Source organism: Dipodomys ordii, unplaced genomic scaffold (assembly GCF_000151885.1).
Source record: "Dipodomys ordii isolate 6190 unplaced genomic scaffold, Dord_2.0 Scaffold167, whole genome shotgun sequence".
NCBI classification, from domain to species: domain Eukaryota; kingdom Metazoa; phylum Chordata; class Mammalia; order Rodentia; family Heteromyidae; genus Dipodomys; species Dipodomys ordii.
In genome coordinates, this window is record NW_012267383.1 from 299,883 (window position 1) to 319,584 (window position 19,702).

General features: G+C 42.4%; 1 protein-coding gene across 1 annotated transcript in view; it reads right to left on the reverse strand.

Annotated features, from left to right (window-relative positions):
• Positions 1–19,702, reverse strand: part of Fgd4 (FYVE, RhoGEF and PH domain containing 4) — a 111,808-nt gene that overhangs the window by 66,740 nt on the left and 25,366 nt on the right. The window contains exons 3-4 of the mRNA XM_013033410.1: positions 6,737–6,920; positions 699–1,206 (exon numbers count right to left, since the gene is read on the reverse strand). Coding sequence (XP_012888864.1) covers positions 699–1,206; positions 6,737–6,920 — 692 coding nt within the window. The remainder of the gene's footprint in view (positions 1–698; positions 1,207–6,736; positions 6,921–19,702) is intronic.

The window sequence follows — 19,702 nt, forward strand, 5'->3', positions numbered from 1 at the left end:
TTTTTCTTTTTGCTTATGTGGTGCTGAGGAATCGAACCCAGGGCCTCAGGCATGCAAGGCAAGTGCTCTACTACTGAGCCACCTTCCCAGCCCCTAGTAACTGATCTGTACAACACCTTAATAATAACAATAAAATTATATTAGGATGTAGCTATAACATCTAGAGCTGAAAGCATTTTCCTCCTACCTAGAGACGAGTTCATAGTTTTCCCAAAAGTCTACACTATCTTGAGTCTTAAAATCACAACAGAGAAAACAACAGAAACTATATATATAAAACAAAAACAACAACAAAACAAGCCAGGCGCTAGTGGCTCACACCTGTAATCCTAGCTATTCAGGAGGCTGAGATCTGAGAATCACAGTTCAAAGCCAGCCCGGGCAGGAAAATTCTGTGAGACTCTTATCTCCAATAAACGACTAGTAAAAAGGAAGTGGCACTGTGGCTCAAGTGGTAGAGCGCTTGCCTTGAGCTGAAGAGCTGAGGGACAGCACCCAGGCCCAGAGTTCAAGCCCCACGACTGACAAAAAAAAAAAAAAAAAAAAAACAACACTCCAAACCACAAAGTACCTTCTCACAAATTCTCTAGAGCTAGTGAATGCTTACACCAGTTCAGCCATTTCCTGGGTCTGGGAAAGGAATGATACCCAGCCCTGGACTAAGTGGACCCATCTAGGAGCTAGTCTCACGCTCTAACCTTCATCTCAAGGTGCTGGTCCAGTTGCTCTGATTCCATGGGGCTTTCTCCACTGTCCCTGTCTTGTTCCTTGTCCGTTGTGTCTGACTGTCCTTTGTTTAGGGGGAGCACTGTGTCTGGACTTGGAGCCCTGCAGCTACTATGGGAAGCATCTCCGTCACGGTCTTGGGTCGTGGGGGTTGCAGCATCGGTGGTCGTTTCATCTCTTTCTCCATTGATGAAGTGAGTTTCCTGTGGGGGTTCGGCAGCTTGCGAAGGAGCAGTGGGGCTGGGAGAGGTCGCTTGGTTCTCTTCACATTCCGTCTGGTTTTGTGCTGCCATTATGCCATTGGCCATACAAGCCTGTTCGCCCTGAGTCCGATTGGGATCATCTCCCTGTTTCTGTGGTGGGTGCCGGGAGAGGAGCTTTTCTGGAGAAGTGGGTGTGAAGCCAGACTGTCCTGGGGTTCGAGGAGCATTTAGATTCACTGCAGGATCTTTTTTCAGATCACTGGAGTTTGATAATGTGCTAAAAGGTGAAGTACAGAAAAGGCATGAAAACATGGCATGGGAAAAGATTTGGAATAAAGACCGGCTTCTTCCATTTTCTAACTCTGATGATTTGACAACCAGGCACTAGAGGGATGCTGTACAGGTGTAAATAAACAGTTAAATGAACATGTGGAGCTTTATCCACAAAGCTGAACACATCACCTTGGGCCATCATAATAACATGACTAGTTAGAGGTTAGAAATCTGGCTCATCTGGTAAAGCGCTAACCAATGAGCAAAATCATCAGGTACTAAGTTCAAGTTCCAGTCTTGGACCAAAAAAGAAAAAAGAAAATAGTATGACTAGTGAGTAACACTTGGCTCATACCTGTAATCTTAGCTACTCAAGTGGCTTAGAGCTGAAGATCACAATTCAAAGCCAGCCCAGCCAGGAAAGTCCATTAATCACCAAAAAGCTGGAAGTGGAGCTGTGGCTCAGGTGGTAGAGCACTAGACTTGAGCATAAAATCTCAGGAACAATGCCTAGGCCCTCAGTTCAAGCCTAGACTGGCATGTGTGTGCACGCACCCATACACATTCCCCCCACACACCAAATATTCACAGTTAATAAATAATCCATCCCCAGGAAGTTTATTTCCTTACTATTTAAAACAAGTACAACAACCTCCAGTTTATGAACTGTAGTCTCTACTCATTTGCTTTTTTGTTGCTTTATGCCAGGACTGGGGCTTAAACCCAAGGTCTCATACTCTCTCACTTGGCTTTTCTACTCAAGGCTGGCACTTTACCACTTAAGCCACAGCTTTACTTCTGGCTTTTGGCTGGTTAAATACAGATTAGAGTCTCTCAAACTTATCTGCCTGGCTGACCTGGAAAAGCAACCCCCAAGCCGGGCGCTGGTGGCTCACGCCTGTAATCCTAGCTACTCAGGAGGCTGAGATCTGAGGATCGCGGTTCAAAGCCAGCCCGGGCACGTAAGACCGTGAGACTCCTATCTCCAATAAAACCACCAGAAAACCGGAAGTGGCGCTGTAGCTCAAGTGGTAGAGCGCTCGCCTTGAGCTGAAGAGCTGAGGGACAGCGCCCAGGCCCAGAGTTCAAGCCCCATGACCGACAAAAAAAAAAAAAAGAAAAGCAACCCCCAGATCTCAGTCTTTTGAATGACTAGGATTACAGGTATAAGCCAACAGCGCCTGGTTCAAAATGCTGTTTTTCTTTAAAAAGCAGAATGTGTTCTGAAAAACTTGATCTGCATGCACTGCAGCAGTGTCCTAACTGTTCTACTAATTGATGGTTGAGCACTAATGGGTTACACTTCATGATCCCTCCAAACCTGTCTCCATAGTCAGATCAACACTTACAGAAGAGTACCATGATGCTCTGAGGGGATGCCCATGAGTGGTAACACAGAAGAAGATACAGACAGGGAGCAAGCGAAAACATAACCACCTTTCTCAAAATATCTCCCTCCTCCAATTGTGCCTGACACAGTCCAAGTGTTCCCTGTTCCTCTGCCTGTGACTGTCTTCCTCAGCACACTATGGGACTTATTCCTTTCTCTTCATTCAGGCTTGTGACTGGATAGCATCTTCTAATAGCTGTTCTGGAACAGATTGTCTAAATAATATACTTCATCACTAGCGCTACATAGCAGCACAAACAGGACACTGGAACCTTGTTCCCAACATAGAACAATATTCATATGGAAATACTCCTGAAGAGAGGGGAAGGGAAGGGGGGCTGAGTGTCCTTGAACTCAGGGCCTGGGCACTGTCCCTGAGATTTTTTGCTCAAGGCTACTACTCTAGCAACTAGATCCACAGCTTCTCTTCTGACTTTGAGGTTGTTACTTGGAGATAAAAGCCTCCTTTATTTTCTCTGCCCAGGCTGGCTTCAAACCAGCCTCCTGAGAAGCTAGGATTACAGTCATGAGCCACAATGCCTGGCTTCCCTTAGTGTTTTTGCTCATGGCTTGAGCCACATGTATACTTTCGGCTTTTTGCTGGCTAAATGGAGATAGAGTCTTTCAGATTTGTCACCTGGGCTGGCTTTGAACCACAACCTTCATCTCAGCTTCCTGAATAGTTCATATTACAGGCATAAGTCATAGGTGCTTAGCTATATTTTTTGTTTTTCACAGTGCCGAGGTGTAGACAGGTGCTTTATGTCTTGAGCCACACCTCCAGTCATGACAGCGCTGAGGTTTGAATTCAGTGCCTCATATTTATTTGGCTGATGACTCACAGCTGACACTCTTAGGCTTGAGCCATGCCTCTAGCCTGTCCTTTAGAGATGGAGCTTCACAGACTTTTCTGCCTAGGTTGGCTTAGAAATGTCAAGCCTCCAGATCACAGCGTTCTGAGGAACTACAATGACAAGTGTAACCCACCAGTGCTTAGCCATCAGGTAACATTTTAAAAGTGGTTACTAAGGGCTGGACATTGCGTTCAGCCCTTTTACACAGTTTGTCATGTTTCATGCTTATCATAACTCTGAATAGCAAGGAGCCAGAAATGGCAAAACCTAGGCTTAGGAATCTAAACGCATTCTGGAGCCAATGTTAGATGGTAGCAAGCCACAGAGTCCAACTCAGAATCTCCTTATAACCCCTACTCCACCTGACTACATGCTGGAACACAGGATGGGATGAGACAGGGTGGGGGGGATGGAGGGGAATGAAGGTGGGGGGTGGCGCTGCAGACAAAAACACAGGACCAAGTCAGTCCAGGGCTGGTGATCTTCCCCAGTGTGGGAAGAGGTGACGGGGAGTGGAGGTCTTGGGAGAGAGAACAGCAAGACCCCGTGGACAAGGCTGAGATGTGATAGCTTCTTCCCATCCCCAGCCCTTTTGCTGCTTTCCCATGACCTGGATATGATACATTATTCCTGGTCTTCTCGTCTGCTCATCCAACTTCCCCAAGAACGTAAGGAGGGAGAGGAAGAAGAGCTAAAGAGCAGGAAAAATTTCATAGAAAAAAATTATACAGAAGTCAAGGGTTGATGGCTCATGCCTGTAATTAGTTACTCAAGAGGCTGAGGTCTGAGGATCAAAATTCGAAATCAGCAGACATCTCCAATTAACCAACAAAAAGCCAGAAGTAGAGGTGTGGCTCAAATGGTAGAGCACTAGCCTTCAGTAAAAAACAAACAAAAAACAAAAAAAAACAAGAGAGAGCACAAAGCCCTAAGTTCAATCCTCAATATTGGCAAAAATAAATAAACACTACTTGCTCCCAATCACACTTAATTTTTTAAAAAAGTTAGTTGGACCACTGTACAGAACACCTTAGTAATAGTCAAGTGACTACCCCAGCCCGTGACAAGCCGACAACACCATACCAGACATGATTTCTCTCTGTCCTTTCCTTTTTTGGGGGGGGGAGGTGGTCCGGTCATGGGGCCTGAACTCTGGACCTAGGTGCTGTCCCTCAGCTCTCCAGCTCAAGGCTAGCACTCTACCACTTGAGCCACAGCGCCACTTCCGGCTTTTTTTTTTTTGCTTATGTGGTGCTGAGGAATTGAACCCAGGGCCTCATGCATGCAAGGCATGCACTCTACCACTGAGCCACCTTCCCAGCCCCTCTCTGTCCTTTCTTACAGTAACTCAAAACCTAGGAATGTCTCTTTATTCTAGAATCAACAACTGGGATTAAAACTGGAAATTATCAAGGTGGGCACTGGTAGCTCACACCTATAATTCTAGCTACTCAGGAGGCTGAGACTGGAAGATCACAGTTCAAAGCCACCCAAGCAGGAAAGCCTATGAGACTCATCTCCAATTAACCACCAAAAAAGCAGGAAGTGAAGCCATGGCTCAAGTGGTAGAGCACTAGCCTTGAGCACAAAAACTCAGGAGAGCACCCAGGACTGAAGTTCAAGCCCCAGGAACAGCACAAAAAAAGAAAAGACTCAAAACCACCCAGCAGGGAAATGGATGTCATTCAGCAGTAAATAAGAATTTCCCACTGGAGTCATCTAAACCTAATGTAGTATTAAACCACAGAGACACGTTTAGGGCCAGTTGGCACTGGCAAAGCCTCACTAAGCACATCATTATTGTTTGCACTGAAATGCACTCAGACACAAATAACACCCATCCTCTCACCATGCTTGCCAAAAACTTCCATCACATCCTAAGTACACTCAACAAACTTGCTTCTAAACTCAGAAACAAATGTCAGTTCATTTCTCCTTAGATCAAACCCCCTCTAGATATATATTAGAAAATGACTCTGGGTTTGTGAGGTTACAGAAGAATGCAAAAATGATGTAAACAGTAGGCTTTAGAAATGGTAAGGATCAGGGGCTTCTGCCTTTGGTTGGACTACTGACTCTTTCAGAGTTTCACAAAACTGCCCTCAAGGCTTAGGTATGAGGCAAGTCATTGGATTAAGCGATAGGAGGCATGGCTGCTAGAATCTGCAAACAGGAAAGATCACACTTCTGCTAATAAATCAGCTTATTCAGAGGAACAGAAAAAAATTAATGGAATTAAATCAGACTCCAAAAGCTTGCTTTTAAGATCACCTTTAAGATCTCAAAAGGCTGAGATTTAAGGATCCTGGCTTCAAAGCCAGCCTGAGTAGGAAAGTCTATGATACTCTTAACCCTCAATTAACCAAGAAAAAGCCTGAAGTGGGAGTGTGGCTCACATGATAGAGTGCCAGCTCTGAGTGAAAAAGTCAAAAAATCAGGCCCCAGTACTGGCTCATATGCACACATATCACACACAGACACAGACAAAGACAAAGACACAGACACACACACACACACACACACACACACACACACACACACGAGCTGTTGAAAATTTGAGTATTTATGATAGAAGTCCTCACACTTAGTCCAGAGTGAAAAAGTAAGTAAAGACAGGATTCCAAATTACTTTTCCCCAAAGAGGCTGCTAGAACTACATTTTAATAAGCACACAATAAACAGCATAATATTTTTATAAGCATGTTTCATATAATTTCACTTCTTTTATTTTTCATTTCCTTTTCTTCCTTTGAGACAGTTATTATGTATCCCAGGCTGGCCTTGAACTCAGAATCTTCCTACCTGAGCCTCTAGAGTACTGAGACTACAGATGTATACTACCACAGCTGGCTTATGAAGTACATTTAAATGGAGATTTATGTTGGTCATGATTTCTAGAGCATTCTAGAGCACAAGTCATGAGCAAAAAAAGCTAAGCAAGAACATGAGGCCCTGAGTTTAAGGCCCTGAGCACTAGTATGCATGCATACACACACCACACACACACACAGAGTAAGACACACAAACAGGAAATGAGAGACAGCACATCTATAAAATATACACCAGTTTATAAAAACACTGGTGGCCCAGAGTGCAGCACAGGGGCCTGTATAGTAAGTCAATGACATCATACCATGGCAAAATTAAGTAGCTGATTTTAAAAATGCACTTCTTAATCGCCTACCAAACCAAATGGAAGATACTAGGTTTTTCATTTAGAAAACCTATGTCTTTTCCAAAATCAGCTTTCTTCCTCCCTCTGCCTTCTCCCATTGTCCATTAACTCTTACCTGCCTCCTTCAAAGCGACTGATGAGATCAGAAACCTTACTGGATTTTTCTTTTGACACACAAGAAGCAGAGACAGGTTTAACTTCCTCCATCCTGGGTTTTGCTCTAGGTAAAGCTTTATGCCTGGGGGTTGGGTGTATTTTGGATGAAGGTGAATTCTGCAGATGTAAGGGCTTTGGAGGCACTGTAGAAAAAGAACAGAATTCAGTATTTTACTCATATTTTTCTTTAACAATATTCTGATATCCTAGGTGCAAAAAGTCTTCATCATTATCAAACTACTATGAAGAGGTCTGTTAAATTCAAACTGAACCTTAAGCAAGGGACCTGAAATCCTAATATCTTGGAAATTTGCTCTATGTCCCACTGAAATTCTATCTACAAACCAGTAGTTATTTTATTTTAGTTTATATTAAGGCTAGGTAGTATTCCAAAGTCTATTATGTAGCAGTCATTCATTTAAATAAAGGGAAAAAAAGTAAAATTGGAAACACAATCCAAAAATACACTGTTTAAGCCAGACTCTGGTAGCTTATACTGGTAATCCTAGCTACTCAGGAGGCTAAAATCTGAGGATCATGGTTGAAAGCCAGCCCAGAGAAGAAAGTCCATGAGATTCTTTATCTCCAATTAACTACCAAAAATATTGTTTGCCACAAAACAGATGTTTTAATACAATTATAACAAATACAACAGAATCCAGAACTACTAAGTTAATCATCATAAAGGCCAACAGTATAAGCATTATGCCCACCTTCTGTCCTCAGCTCCACCCAGACCTGAGCTCCTCCCTGCTCTGGAGTTCCTGCCACACAGCTGGCCCCTCCCTCTCTCCACCTAGATCTACCTGAACTCGCACTTACCTCACTTCCTACCCCTCAGGCCCTGTGGCTACCTAGATAATGGAGGCTGCCCTATGCTCTATCTCCGGGGGGAAATATGGTTCCTCTAATAAACCTAGTAATAATCTTTCTCCTATGTCTGCCTGCTTCCTTGTGGTCCCCAGGGATGAATGTGACGGACCTTTTCAAACAGAACAACAGCAAACAGCAGGAATGCCATATTGGTTTCACATAACATCATTTAACAAAAAAGCATATTACCTCATTTCATCTTAGAAGATCAGTCTAAGGTGGACACCTTTATTCACTGAATATGTCTCTGAATGATTAGACAAGTGATTGTAGGGTAACAAAGCTAATCTATATTCTAACTCCTTCCATCAGAACTGCTCCTCCTCATCAACTTAACAAAACAAGGGAGAGGGAGATAGAGATACTATTATTATTATTGTTACCATTATTTGCTACATTATGTAGTTGGCTTGCATCAATATATAGGTGTGAGCCACAGGTACTTGGCAAATCACTAGTTTTCTAGAAAGGCCTTTACTTAATTCACAGAATAGGAACAGATCATTTAATTAAATACTAAAATCTAAACAAAATTTCTTAGCAGATTATCAGTGAAAAATTATGACATGCTCACAGCAAAGGAGCTGGTTCTAAGTGTAGTACAATCAGTTATCAGCAAAACACAGGCCAAGCTGGGTGCCGGTGGCTCAGACCTGTAACCCTAGCTACTAAGAAGACTGAGATCTGAGGATTTTGGTTCAAAGCTAGCCTGAGCAGGAAAATCTGTGAGACTCTTGTCTCTAATTAGGTACCAAAAAGCTGGAAGTATAGGTTTGCTCAAGTGGTAGAGTGCTAGTTTTGAGTACCAAAAGTTAGGGACTATGCCCAGGCTCATTTAAAAAAACAAAAACAAACAAACAAACAAAAAGAACATAGGGCAAGCTCACAAGCAGCCACCAGATGGCCTACTGACCAGATGGCCCAATGACCACAGGTCTTTCTACCCTCCCCTTCCCCCGCCCCCCCCCCCTCATCCATGGCAATGTGCACATGGCTAATGAGCCAACTCCAAGGAGTTTGGGAATGGCTTAGACATGCCAATGAACAACCTTAAGGCAGCCAGCAGTAGTCTAGAATAGCAAGCAAGCTAACCTTCCTGAAAACGGGTCATACAAGTTCAAGCTGAAGATGTTCAAATCAGAGCAATGCTCTCAAAAGACTCCTAACTTTGCACTACAGCTTCCAACTCTAGCCTCAAGGGACCTTTTCCTATAGTCCTCAAAACCGCCTGTCCTCAGCCTGCCTCACCACATCTATGTGCTCCCTTTGGTGAGTGCCAGTGAACTAACCCATACAGTTTGGTTCTAGTTCCATTGGTGTTATTGCATATACTTGCTTGATGTGTGGGTGATTAAACTTGTTGGATTTTTTTTTTAAATTTTGCTGGTCCTGGGGCTTGAACTCAGTCTCTGAGCTTCTTTTATGCAAGACCAGCATTCTGCCATTTGAGCCACGGTGCCACTTCCTGCTTTATTGGTAGTTTACTGAAGATAAGTCTCACAGCCTTTCCTGTCCAGGTTGGCTTTGAACTGCAGTCCTCAGGTCTTAGCCCTCAGAGTAGCTAGGATTACAGGTGTGAGTCACTGGTGCCCTATGGAATATTATTTTGAATTACATTACTGATAGGCATCTTGCATTTGAGTCTTTATTGCATACCTTTGCCACTGCCACCATCTCCCATTCTGAACTCAACAAGAGAAAACTATGCTAGAAGTGTATAAAGAATTACTTCACTTATGAAAACCAGTATTGTTCTCTAAGATTATTACTCAGGGTAAAAGTTTATCACACATATGAATTTTCCTATAACTGGTTTTATTGTAGTGCACCCACACACACCAGTCCCGGGGCTTGAACTCGGGCCTGTATGTTATCCCTGAGCTTTTTTTCCCCTCAAAGCTAGCACTCTACTACTTGAGCCACAGCATCACTTCTCCCCCACTAATATTTCTTTAATGAGTTTAGGTGACTACATAAATTTCACAATACTGTGGCATAGTTATACTTAGCTAAAGTCAGAAACACCTTTTAATCTTCACAATGATAGTCATTATTACCTTAACCTACATAGCTTATGAACACTATGACCTTCGACAATAAAACTATTTCTCACAAATTGCTTACTACTGCTTAGTATCAGCTGTTCCTCTTTCTCTCACATCTCCTCCCTCCCATCACTGCCCTTGAGTTGCTTAGTACACTTTCATTAGTGTCCAGTGCAGCTGATGAGCCCCTCTGCTGTATTTTTCCACCTGCTTTCTGCTGATTCTGTGCTGTTCCCACCTTCCCTCATATGTGCACGCATATACACCATATATGAGGTAAAGAATAGGATGAATTAAGAAGAGGTCATTTGTTTCTTTGTCATTGAGGTTCTTTTCAGTATGTATATTATTTTATATATAAGAAGTGCTTGGGTATTACAATTTAGTGCTTTACTTCTGAGACTATCCTCTTTTTGTCTCACTGTATATGGGTAACTTGAGTACTGTTTACTTTGTCATATCTCATTGTGTTTCAAATCTAACATCTGCATATCAGATAGAACACGTGCTGTTTGTCTCTCTGATCTTGACTTACCTTGCTCAACATGATTTGTTCTAGTTCTAGCTATTTCCCTGTGAATGCTATTATTTTATCCTTTCTAATGGTCACTTCTATCTTTTTTTCTGGTGAATTGGAGATAAAAGTTTCATGGACTTTCCTGCCCAGGCTAGGGTCAAACCTGGATCCTCAGATCTCAGCCTCCTGAAGTAACTAGAATTGTAAGCATGAGCCACCAGCTCCTAGTGCTTATTTTCTTCTTTAAACCCTTTCTCGTACCTTCTGAAGAGGAGCGAGGAATCATGTTCCCTTCCCATTTTCACCACCCAACTACCCTAGTTTTCCATCATCATCTCTTTTATACACTCAGCTAGCTGACAGTTGCCTGATGTCCGCTGGCCTACATTTCCATCATTTCTGTACCAGTATCCAATTTATTACCGGGAAGGAAAAACATATATCATAATAAACTACAAGTGGGGCCTGAACTCTGGGCCTGGGCGCTGTCCCTCAGCTCTTCAGCTCAAGGCCAGTGCTCTACACTTGAGCCACAGCACCACTTCCAGCTTTTTCTGCTTATGTGGTGCTGAGGAATCAAACCCCAGGGCCTCATACATAAAAGGCAAGCACTCTATCACTGAGCCACCTTCCCAGTCCCCCCCCCCCGAAAAAAATCACCTCTTTTTATAAAAATGATGTGTTCTAAGCTATTCAGGAGAAATGGTTAGTATCATAACTATTGGGAAGGAAAGGTGTTTATGAAAGTGTGATTTATGAAAGTTAGATGCTGGTGACTCATGCTTGTAATCCTAGCTACTTGGAGGATTATGGTTCAAAGCCAGCCCTGGCAGAAAAGTCTGTGACACTCTGTCTTTAATTAACCAACAAAATGTTGCAAGTAGAGATGTAGCTCAAGTGGTAGAGTACTAGTCTTAAGGAAAAAATCCAAAAGAGAGCACAAGACCTTGAGTTCAAGCCTCAGTACCAGCACACACACGCAAAAAGTGACATTAATAAAGTAGTAAAACAACTCATAATTCACACACCCCCAAATTATTTGTAACATTAGGAATAATGTCAAGATTTCTAAGAAGAACAGTGAAAGAAGGAAGTGAATGTTTTTTATAATTCTTTAAATTGCAAAGCTATTATGAAGGATAATCTACCTAGAAGTATACATGTAAAGTTTTTTCCTCTACAAATTGGACCAAAAGATAAGGACTATGTCTTTTGGTCACAGCTGTATTTATAGGGACATTGTATTTGACATATTTGTGGAATACACACAGGAACCAATTAATGAGTCACCTGAAAGCTCATATATTGTGGGGAAACTGTATTTGCTGATATGGATGAAGGTGGGTGCTGGGTACATGTGTATTTTAGAAACACAGAAGAAGCACCTAATTCAGCAAGAGAGAAAATCTAATATATAATAAATAAGCTATTCATTATTTATTTATTTAGTCAGTGCTAGGGCTTGAACACAGGGCCTCCCACTCTTACAGAGCTTTTTCCTCTCAAGGGTGGTGCTCTACCAATGAACCACACCTCCATTTCCAGCCTTTCACTGGTTCATTGGAAATAAGAATCTCTTGGATTTGTCTTGCTTGGCTGGCTTCGAACCATGATCCCCAGAACTCAGCCTCCAGACTATTTAGGATTATAGGCATACGCCACCAGAGCCAAAATTTATTTGGCTCAGAGTTTTGAGAGTTAAGACCATGATTGCTTGGGCAGAACATCATAAGAGAGGGTGCAATGTTGCCTATTAGGGACAAGAAGTGGAGATGAGGGAAACGGGGAGACAAGATGCTGTCCCCAAAGGCATGCCTTTAGTAATGTATTTTCTTCAGGTAGGCCCCATGTTCTAAAGTTTCCAGAACCTCCCTAAACAGAACCACCAACAGGGAATCAATATTCAATACATGAGCCCTTTTGGAGGACATCTCATACTCAAATCCGTAACAGTATACTATAAAATAACCCACACTATTCTCAAAAGACCTAACTGGAAGAAGGAAAGGCATCTTTCACTCTCAAAGTTAAGCGGTAAGCCAGGAAAACTTAGTGCAGGATTCAAAGGGGAATCTACTCAGTATACTACATAATTATGATATTAAAAATCCAATTCTGCTGGGTGTGGGTGGCTCACACCTGTAATCCAAGCTACTCAGGAGGCTGAGATCTGAGGATCATGGTTCAAAGCCAGCCCAGGCAGAAAAGTCCGTGAGATTCTTATCTCCAATAAACCACTAGAAAACCAGAAGTGATGCTGTGGCTCAAGCGGTAGAGCACTGGCCTTGAGCTGAAGAGTGCAGGGACAGCGCCCAAGCCCAGAGTTTAAACCCCACAACCAACAAAATAAAATAATCCAATTCTAAGCCAGGCACTGGTGGCTAGCACTTGTAATCCTAGCTACTCAAGAGGCTGAGATCTGAGGATTGCAGTTAGAAGCCTGGGCAAAAAAATCTGTGAAACTTTTATCTCCAATAAACTACTAGAAAAAGCCAGAAGTGGTGCTGTGGCTCAAGTGATAGAGCATTAATCTTGAGCAAAAAGAAGCCCATTGACAGCTCCCAGGATGAGTTCAGGCCCCAGGACTGAGGGGAAAAATCCAATTCTAAATACAAACCAAGGTCCCATGTTTCAGTTCAGCACATTGTATCCAAAGAAATTAAGACATAGGAAGACAAGGAAATAATTCATACCTCAAATGACAGAAACTAAGTTTCTCTTCATAGCCACATTTCTTACTTCTGGAGAACCAAACAAGTTGCAACCATCATTATTTACTTAACTTGCTTGTTAGTGCCATTACTGAGACTTGAACTTGGGGCCTAAACTCTTGCTTTGCGTTCTTTGCTCAAGGCTAACACTCTACCTCTTGAGCTGTCTCTACTTCCAGCTTTTTGCCAGTTAATTGGAGAGGCTCACACACTTTTCTGCCCAGGCCAGCTTTGTACCAAGATCCTCAGATCTCAAGTCTCCTGAATAGCTTAGAATTACAAATGGGAACCACCTGGGCCAGGGTGACCTACTTCTCATCTATTTGTTTAATGCCTATATATATTTCATGGTAGGATATAAAGCTTCAAAATTCAATAATGCCCTTAATCTGTCCATGTTCCCCTTTAACAAGCCCACCCCTACAGCCTTCTGGAATGCCCATGAGGAACTGGAGCTCACAGAACTAAAGAAGACTTTTGTATTTATATGGTCAAGAGAGGAATAACAATCTAAATAAAGACCTATTATAGATCATTAAAGATTGTGAAACCCAAAGACTATAAAGAGGGAAAAATGTTCACTCTCACTAATCAAAAAAATACAAATCCACAATTTCACACTACTTCCACTCCATCAAACCAAAAAATTTAAATCTGACAATACCGGGAGTCAGTGATACAATGCAATGTGAACTCAACTTTATGGGCTTTTGCTAACAGTAGGAATTAACAAAATTAACTAATTATGTACATCTATATGGAAATGTTTAAAATTTTTCATTAATTTCATATTTACTGAATAATTTTTTTTGCCAGTCCTGGGGCTTGAACTCAGGGCCTGGGCACTGTTCCTGAGCTTCTTTTGCTCAAGGGTAGCACTCTACCACTTGAGCCACCATGCCACTTCTGGATTTTTCTGTTTATGTGATACAGAGGAATGAAACCAGGGCTTCATGCATGCTAGACAAGCACTCTACCACTAAGCCATATTCCCAGCCCTATTGAATAGTTGTGTGTGTGTGTGTGTGCGCACGCGCGCACACACACACACACACACACACACACACACACACACACACACACACACACACACACACCGATCCCAGGACTTGACCTCAGGACCTGGACACTATCCCTGAGCTTTTGTGCTCAAGGCTCCCACTTGAGGCACAGCTCCACTTCTGACCTTTTGGTGGTTACGTGGAGATAAGAGTTGCATGGACTTGCTTGCTCAGGCTGTCTTCAAACTGAGATCCTCAGATCTCAGCCTCCTGAGTAGCTAGGATTACAGGTCTGAGCCACCAGTTCCCAGCTAAATAACTATTAAGTCTAGGCACGTAGGCATGTTAATAAGCATAAGGAAAGACAACAAATAACTACAAAATAACACATAAACAACAATGAAATAACAGGCAAATCACTTATGAGAAAGCAATAAGTATGAAAAGAAGTGAGGGAGGGGGCTGAAAGAGCAAGATAAAAAGGATCCTGAGTATAGGAGGTAAAGTGAATAATGTTCAAAATGGGTTTCTTCAGCACAAGAGACTGAATGAACTCAGGGCCTCACACTTACTCAGCTTTCTAGCTCTCGGCTTATAGTCCCTGAGTTTCCTTTTGCTCAAGGCCAGCACTCTACCACTTGAGACACAGCTCCACTTCTGGCTTTTTTGGAGATAAGCATCTCACAGACTTTGCTACCCAGGTTGGTTTCAAACTGCAATCCTCAGATCTCAGCCTCCTGAGTAGTTTGATTACAGATGTGGGTCACTGGATGCTTGCTTAAATTACAAATTTTAAGACAGACTATCACAGTGTACTCCAAGTTGGTCTTCAAACTCATGATCTTGGCCTTCCAATTGCTGGCTCCAAGTGGATCTCTTTGAAAAGTTGTGATTTAAACAAGATTTGAAGTAAAGGGAGGAATGTTTTAAGAAAGATCATTTCAGCAAAGGCTAGAGATCTAATCACTCAGGTCTGAAGGCCAATGTGGATAGAGCAAAATGAGTAAGCAAGCGAAAGTGTTAAAGTCAGAGGAGGGAGTCCTGACTGTGAAATCTTATAGATCACATAGTGACTCTGACTCTGTGAAATAAGGCCTCAGCAGAGCTCTGAGCAAAGTTGAGACATGATGACTTAAACTTCAACACCATCACTCTGGTTGCTATGTTTATCTTCTGGGAGAGAAGCAAGAAGAAGCAATTAGAGGTTATCATAGAAATCCAGGCAAGAGATACTATTACTCAGGAGAAGACAGGAAGATATTTAGATTCCACATATATAGACGCCTAGAATATGCATGCACACGTGTGTATGTGTGTGTGTGTGGCCACACCTGCTGAGGACAGACTCAGGGCAGTCTATGCTAGAAAAACCCTGTACTCCCAGGTACAGGTACACATAGAGTAGCTTTCCTGATAAAGGTGAGGGATGAGAGCACCAGAGTGCTCCACCAGCGTGGAGAATATCTGGGAGACATTGAGCTTGGACAATTGAAAGAAGGAGCTGTTCCTCAACTGGCTTAATAAGAGATAGATTTTAAAGAAACAACTGGCAGCTGGGTACCGGTGGCTCATGCTTGTAATCCTAGCTACTCAGAAGGCTGAAACAGGGCTGTGAAGGTGGCTCAGTGGTAGAGTGCTTGCCTTGCATATATGAGGCCCTGGGTTCGATTCCTCAGCATCACATAAGAAAAAAGCCAGAAGTGGCATTGTGGTTCAAGTGGTAGAGCACTAGCCTTGAGCTGAAGAGCTGAGGGACAGCGCCCAGGCCCAGAGTTCAGGCCCCACTACCGGACCCCCCCCCCCAAAAAAAAGGCTGAAACATGAAGATCATAGTTCAAAGCCAGCCCAGGTAGGAAAGTCTATGAGATTCATTTCCAGCAAAAATTGGAATGTGGAGTTGTGGCTCAAGTGGTAGAAACCTAGACTTGAGTGAAAATCCTAATAAGGGAGAGTGCCCAGGCCCTGAGTTCAATTCCCAATACCAGCATGCATGCATGCATGCATGGCAGAAAGAAAAAGAGAAAGAGGGGAAGGGGAAGAGGAAAGGAAAGGGGACAAAGAGAGAGATTGCAGTTTTTTTAATATCTGAACTGGGTCATACTTTCAGACAGCAAATAGAAGATTTTAATTATTCAGAAATTTCCAAGAATGCAAAGTGATGACCAAGAATATTAGAAAAATTTTATCTCCAGTGTAAGATTATCAGCAGACCTCTATCTCATGTGTGTGTATACATGTGCCTGTCCCTCTATCCTGTGTGTGTATGTGTGTATGCACACATGTATTACGCGTGCTTGTCCTGGGGCTTGAACAAAGGTCCTGGGCACTGTCCTTGAGTGTTTTTGCTCAAGGCTAGTGCTCTACCACTAGAGCTCCAGCTCTACTTCTAGCTTTCTTGGTTGTTTAATTGGAGATAAGAGTCTCATAGAGTTTCCTGTCCAGGCTGGCTTTCAACTATGAGCCTCAGATCTCAGCCTCCTGAGTAGCTAAGATCACAGGCGTGAACCATCAGCCCTGGTTTATCCCACTTATTTTAAGAAATATGAAAAACAAAGGGGGCTACATATAATGCATTATAAATATATACATTTGAAAGGATGGATCACTGTACAAGACTCTTTGCTCCAGAAGCAAAGGCACAGGTCTGAGTGCTCTGTATTTACATAAATTATTCAAAAAACCTGGAGCTTTCAGTTCACAAAATGTTTCATAGTATTTTAGGCTTAGTGACTGATATGGTATGTGTGACAATATGTGAGACATACCAAAATAACTATGAATTATGGAGAATGCTCTGGATTAAAGCTCTTCAGAGAAAATGAAGTATTAGTTTAAATTACTAAAGAAGCTACTTTGAGTGAAGTCCAGCATGGCAGGAAGTAGGCCAATATGAAAAGCAGTGAACAAGAAGAAAGGCTATATTGGAGGTTGTTCAGAGATTTGTTCGTTTGACTGGCAAGATTGGTATGGAATGAACAAGCCATTGTTTTCCCAGACCTTAGGGTATTTTCTGAGGCAGAGGCAAAAAGCTCTTAACTACTGAAGAAATCCTTTCAAAGTCTACACAGGCCAATTTAGATCCAAATGCAACTTTAATCACTCATCTAAAATTTAGCTCTGAAAACTTTTAAAAGAATTTTTTATAACATTTATCTTGATATTTTATCTTGATAAAGTTACATGATATATAAGCATCACCAATGAAGGTATGGACAGTATACTCTTCCCATGACCCATTCACATTAAAATTTTTTTTCGTTCTATATTCTTTGAGGATTTAAGTCGCTTTCATCCTTTCTTTTCCTTTCTTCTTCCCTCCCTTCCTTCTTCCCTTCCTCCATCTCTCTGTTTCTCTTACTCTTGCTCACTTGCTTGCTTCTTGCTTTCAAGAGAACTGGGGCTTAAACTCTAGTTCTTTTTTTTTGGGGGGGGGGTCCTGCTGTGGGGCCTGAACTCTGGGCCTGGGCGCTGTCCCTCAGCTCTTCAGCTCAAGGCTAGCGCTCTACCAGTTGAGCCACAGCACCACTTCCGGCTTTTTTCTTATGTGGTGCTGAGGAATGGAACCCAGGGCCTCGAGCATGCAAGGCAAGTGCTCTACCAATGAGCCACCTTCCCAGCCCTTAAACTCTAGTTCTTGTGCTCATACTTGGCCTTTTAACTCAAGGATGGCATTCTACCACTTGAGCCATACCTTCACTTTGCTGGTTCATTGGATATAAGGGTCTCTTCATTTGTTTCCCTGGGTTGTCTACGGACTATGATCCTGACATCTCAGTCTCCCAGGTAGCTAGGACTACAGGTGTGACTCACTAGCACCCAGCTGAGTCAGAGTTTCTTAAACTCACCACTCATGGCATTTCCGTTTGCTGATTCAAGGGGCTGCTTTGTGCACTGTGGGGTGTAGAGTGGAATTCCTACCCATTGCTCACAAAACATTGCTCACAACTTCCGCAAACATCAAGCCAAAATGTCTTAGGGAAGGTGGGAGGAGGGGAGTGGAAGGGGATGCCAAAATTGTCTCATTCTAGAGATTCCTCAGTAATACTAAAATTACATAATGGCTCTTGCCTCAGCACCCCACTCACCACTCACAGTTTGGAAGGGATGTGTAGTGACCTGAAAAAAGGGGACTGTGTTATAATAATCCCTTGTCTATATGAAAGTCCTGTCATCATCTAGTTCTGTTCCTAGTCATCCAATGTTCTCATGACCCAGGCACTAGTGGTTTACACACTAGCTATTTAGGATGCTGGAGGATTGTGGTTCAAGACTAGCCCAGGCAAAAAAGGTCACTAGCCTCCATCCCCAAAATAACCATCAAAAAGCTGGGGTGGAAGCCGGGCACTGGTGGCTCATGCCTCTAATCGTAGCTACTCAGGAGGCTGAAATCTGAGGGATTGCGGTTCAAAGCCAGCCCGGGCAGGAAAGTCCAGGAGATTTTTATTATATTTTTATTATAATTATATTTATATTATATTTACATTATATTTTTATTATTTTATAGTTTATTAAACTACCAGAAAATTGGAAGTGGCACTGTGGCTCAAGTTGCAGAGTGCTCGCCTTGAGCTGAAGAGTGAGGGACAGTGTCCAGGCCCAGAGTCAAGCTCCATAACCAACAAAGAAAAAGCAGGGCTGGATTCATGGTTCAAGAGGTAAAGCACAGTCCTGTAGGGGGCGTGTTCTCTGGAGTAAGGAGAAAAGTACCGTCTCTTCCCTAAAGAGTAAAGAACATCATAAACCATATCTCCACTTTTTGGTGGTTACTTGTAGAGTTTAATGGACTTTCATGCCCTGGCTTGCTTCAAACTGAGATCCTCAAATCTCAGCCTCCTAAATAACTAGGATTATAGGAGTAAGCAACAAGTTCCCTGCAAGAACATTTACTGTTGATCAGTAAGTCAATACACAGTGCCAACCTCTTCACTAGTTTATCCAATAACCCTAAAAGATTTGATGCTGGTCTCAGTATGGCAATATACTGAGGTTGGAACAAAGACTAATAGAAGCAACGTGGGAGAAATGGGGTGACAGAGAATTACTATAGCAAATCTAGAAAACTGAGTCAGATGAGGCAGTTATACAGTTGGTCAGATTGTAATGAATGAGGAAACAAAAAACAAAATACTTTGGTCTGAGGACCAAAGTTCACAGAACCTTTATTATACACGAAATCATAGTGACATTTATATAATGAATCCATATTCAGGATAAGCAGTAAAGAAGCATCTAAGGACAGGCTTATTTTGGACTTCTGTAGCTTGAAAAGGTCATTGCTTTGGTTCAATACATTGATGTGGAAAAAACAATGAAGTAATTCAGTGTATCTTCCCAAAAAATAAAAAAAGGCTTTTAAGATAATGAAATTCTTGCTTTTGAACTAGACAATAACAGAAATTAGAATTCTATTCATTTTTGTAGTATGACCTCATACTTCTTGTCAACTCAGGTCTAATGAGGCAGTTTTGAAACTTTAAATTTTGCAATTAAAATAGCTTACATCATAGTTAAAATTTTGTCTATGCTTATCTAGACCTCACTGTCAAGGGTAAGTATAACCAAAAGAAAATGTTATATAGAGCATGGCACTGGTGGCTCATGCTACTCAGGAAGCTGAGACCTGAGGATCGAAGTTCAAAGTCAACCACAACAGGAAAGTACATGAGACTGTTAGATTCAATTAATCATCAAAAAGGGCAGGTGCGGGGTGGGGGGAGGGGGGGAGTGGGGAGGAGCCGGTGGGGGGGAAGTGAGGCTGTAGCTCAAGCTAGCCTTGAG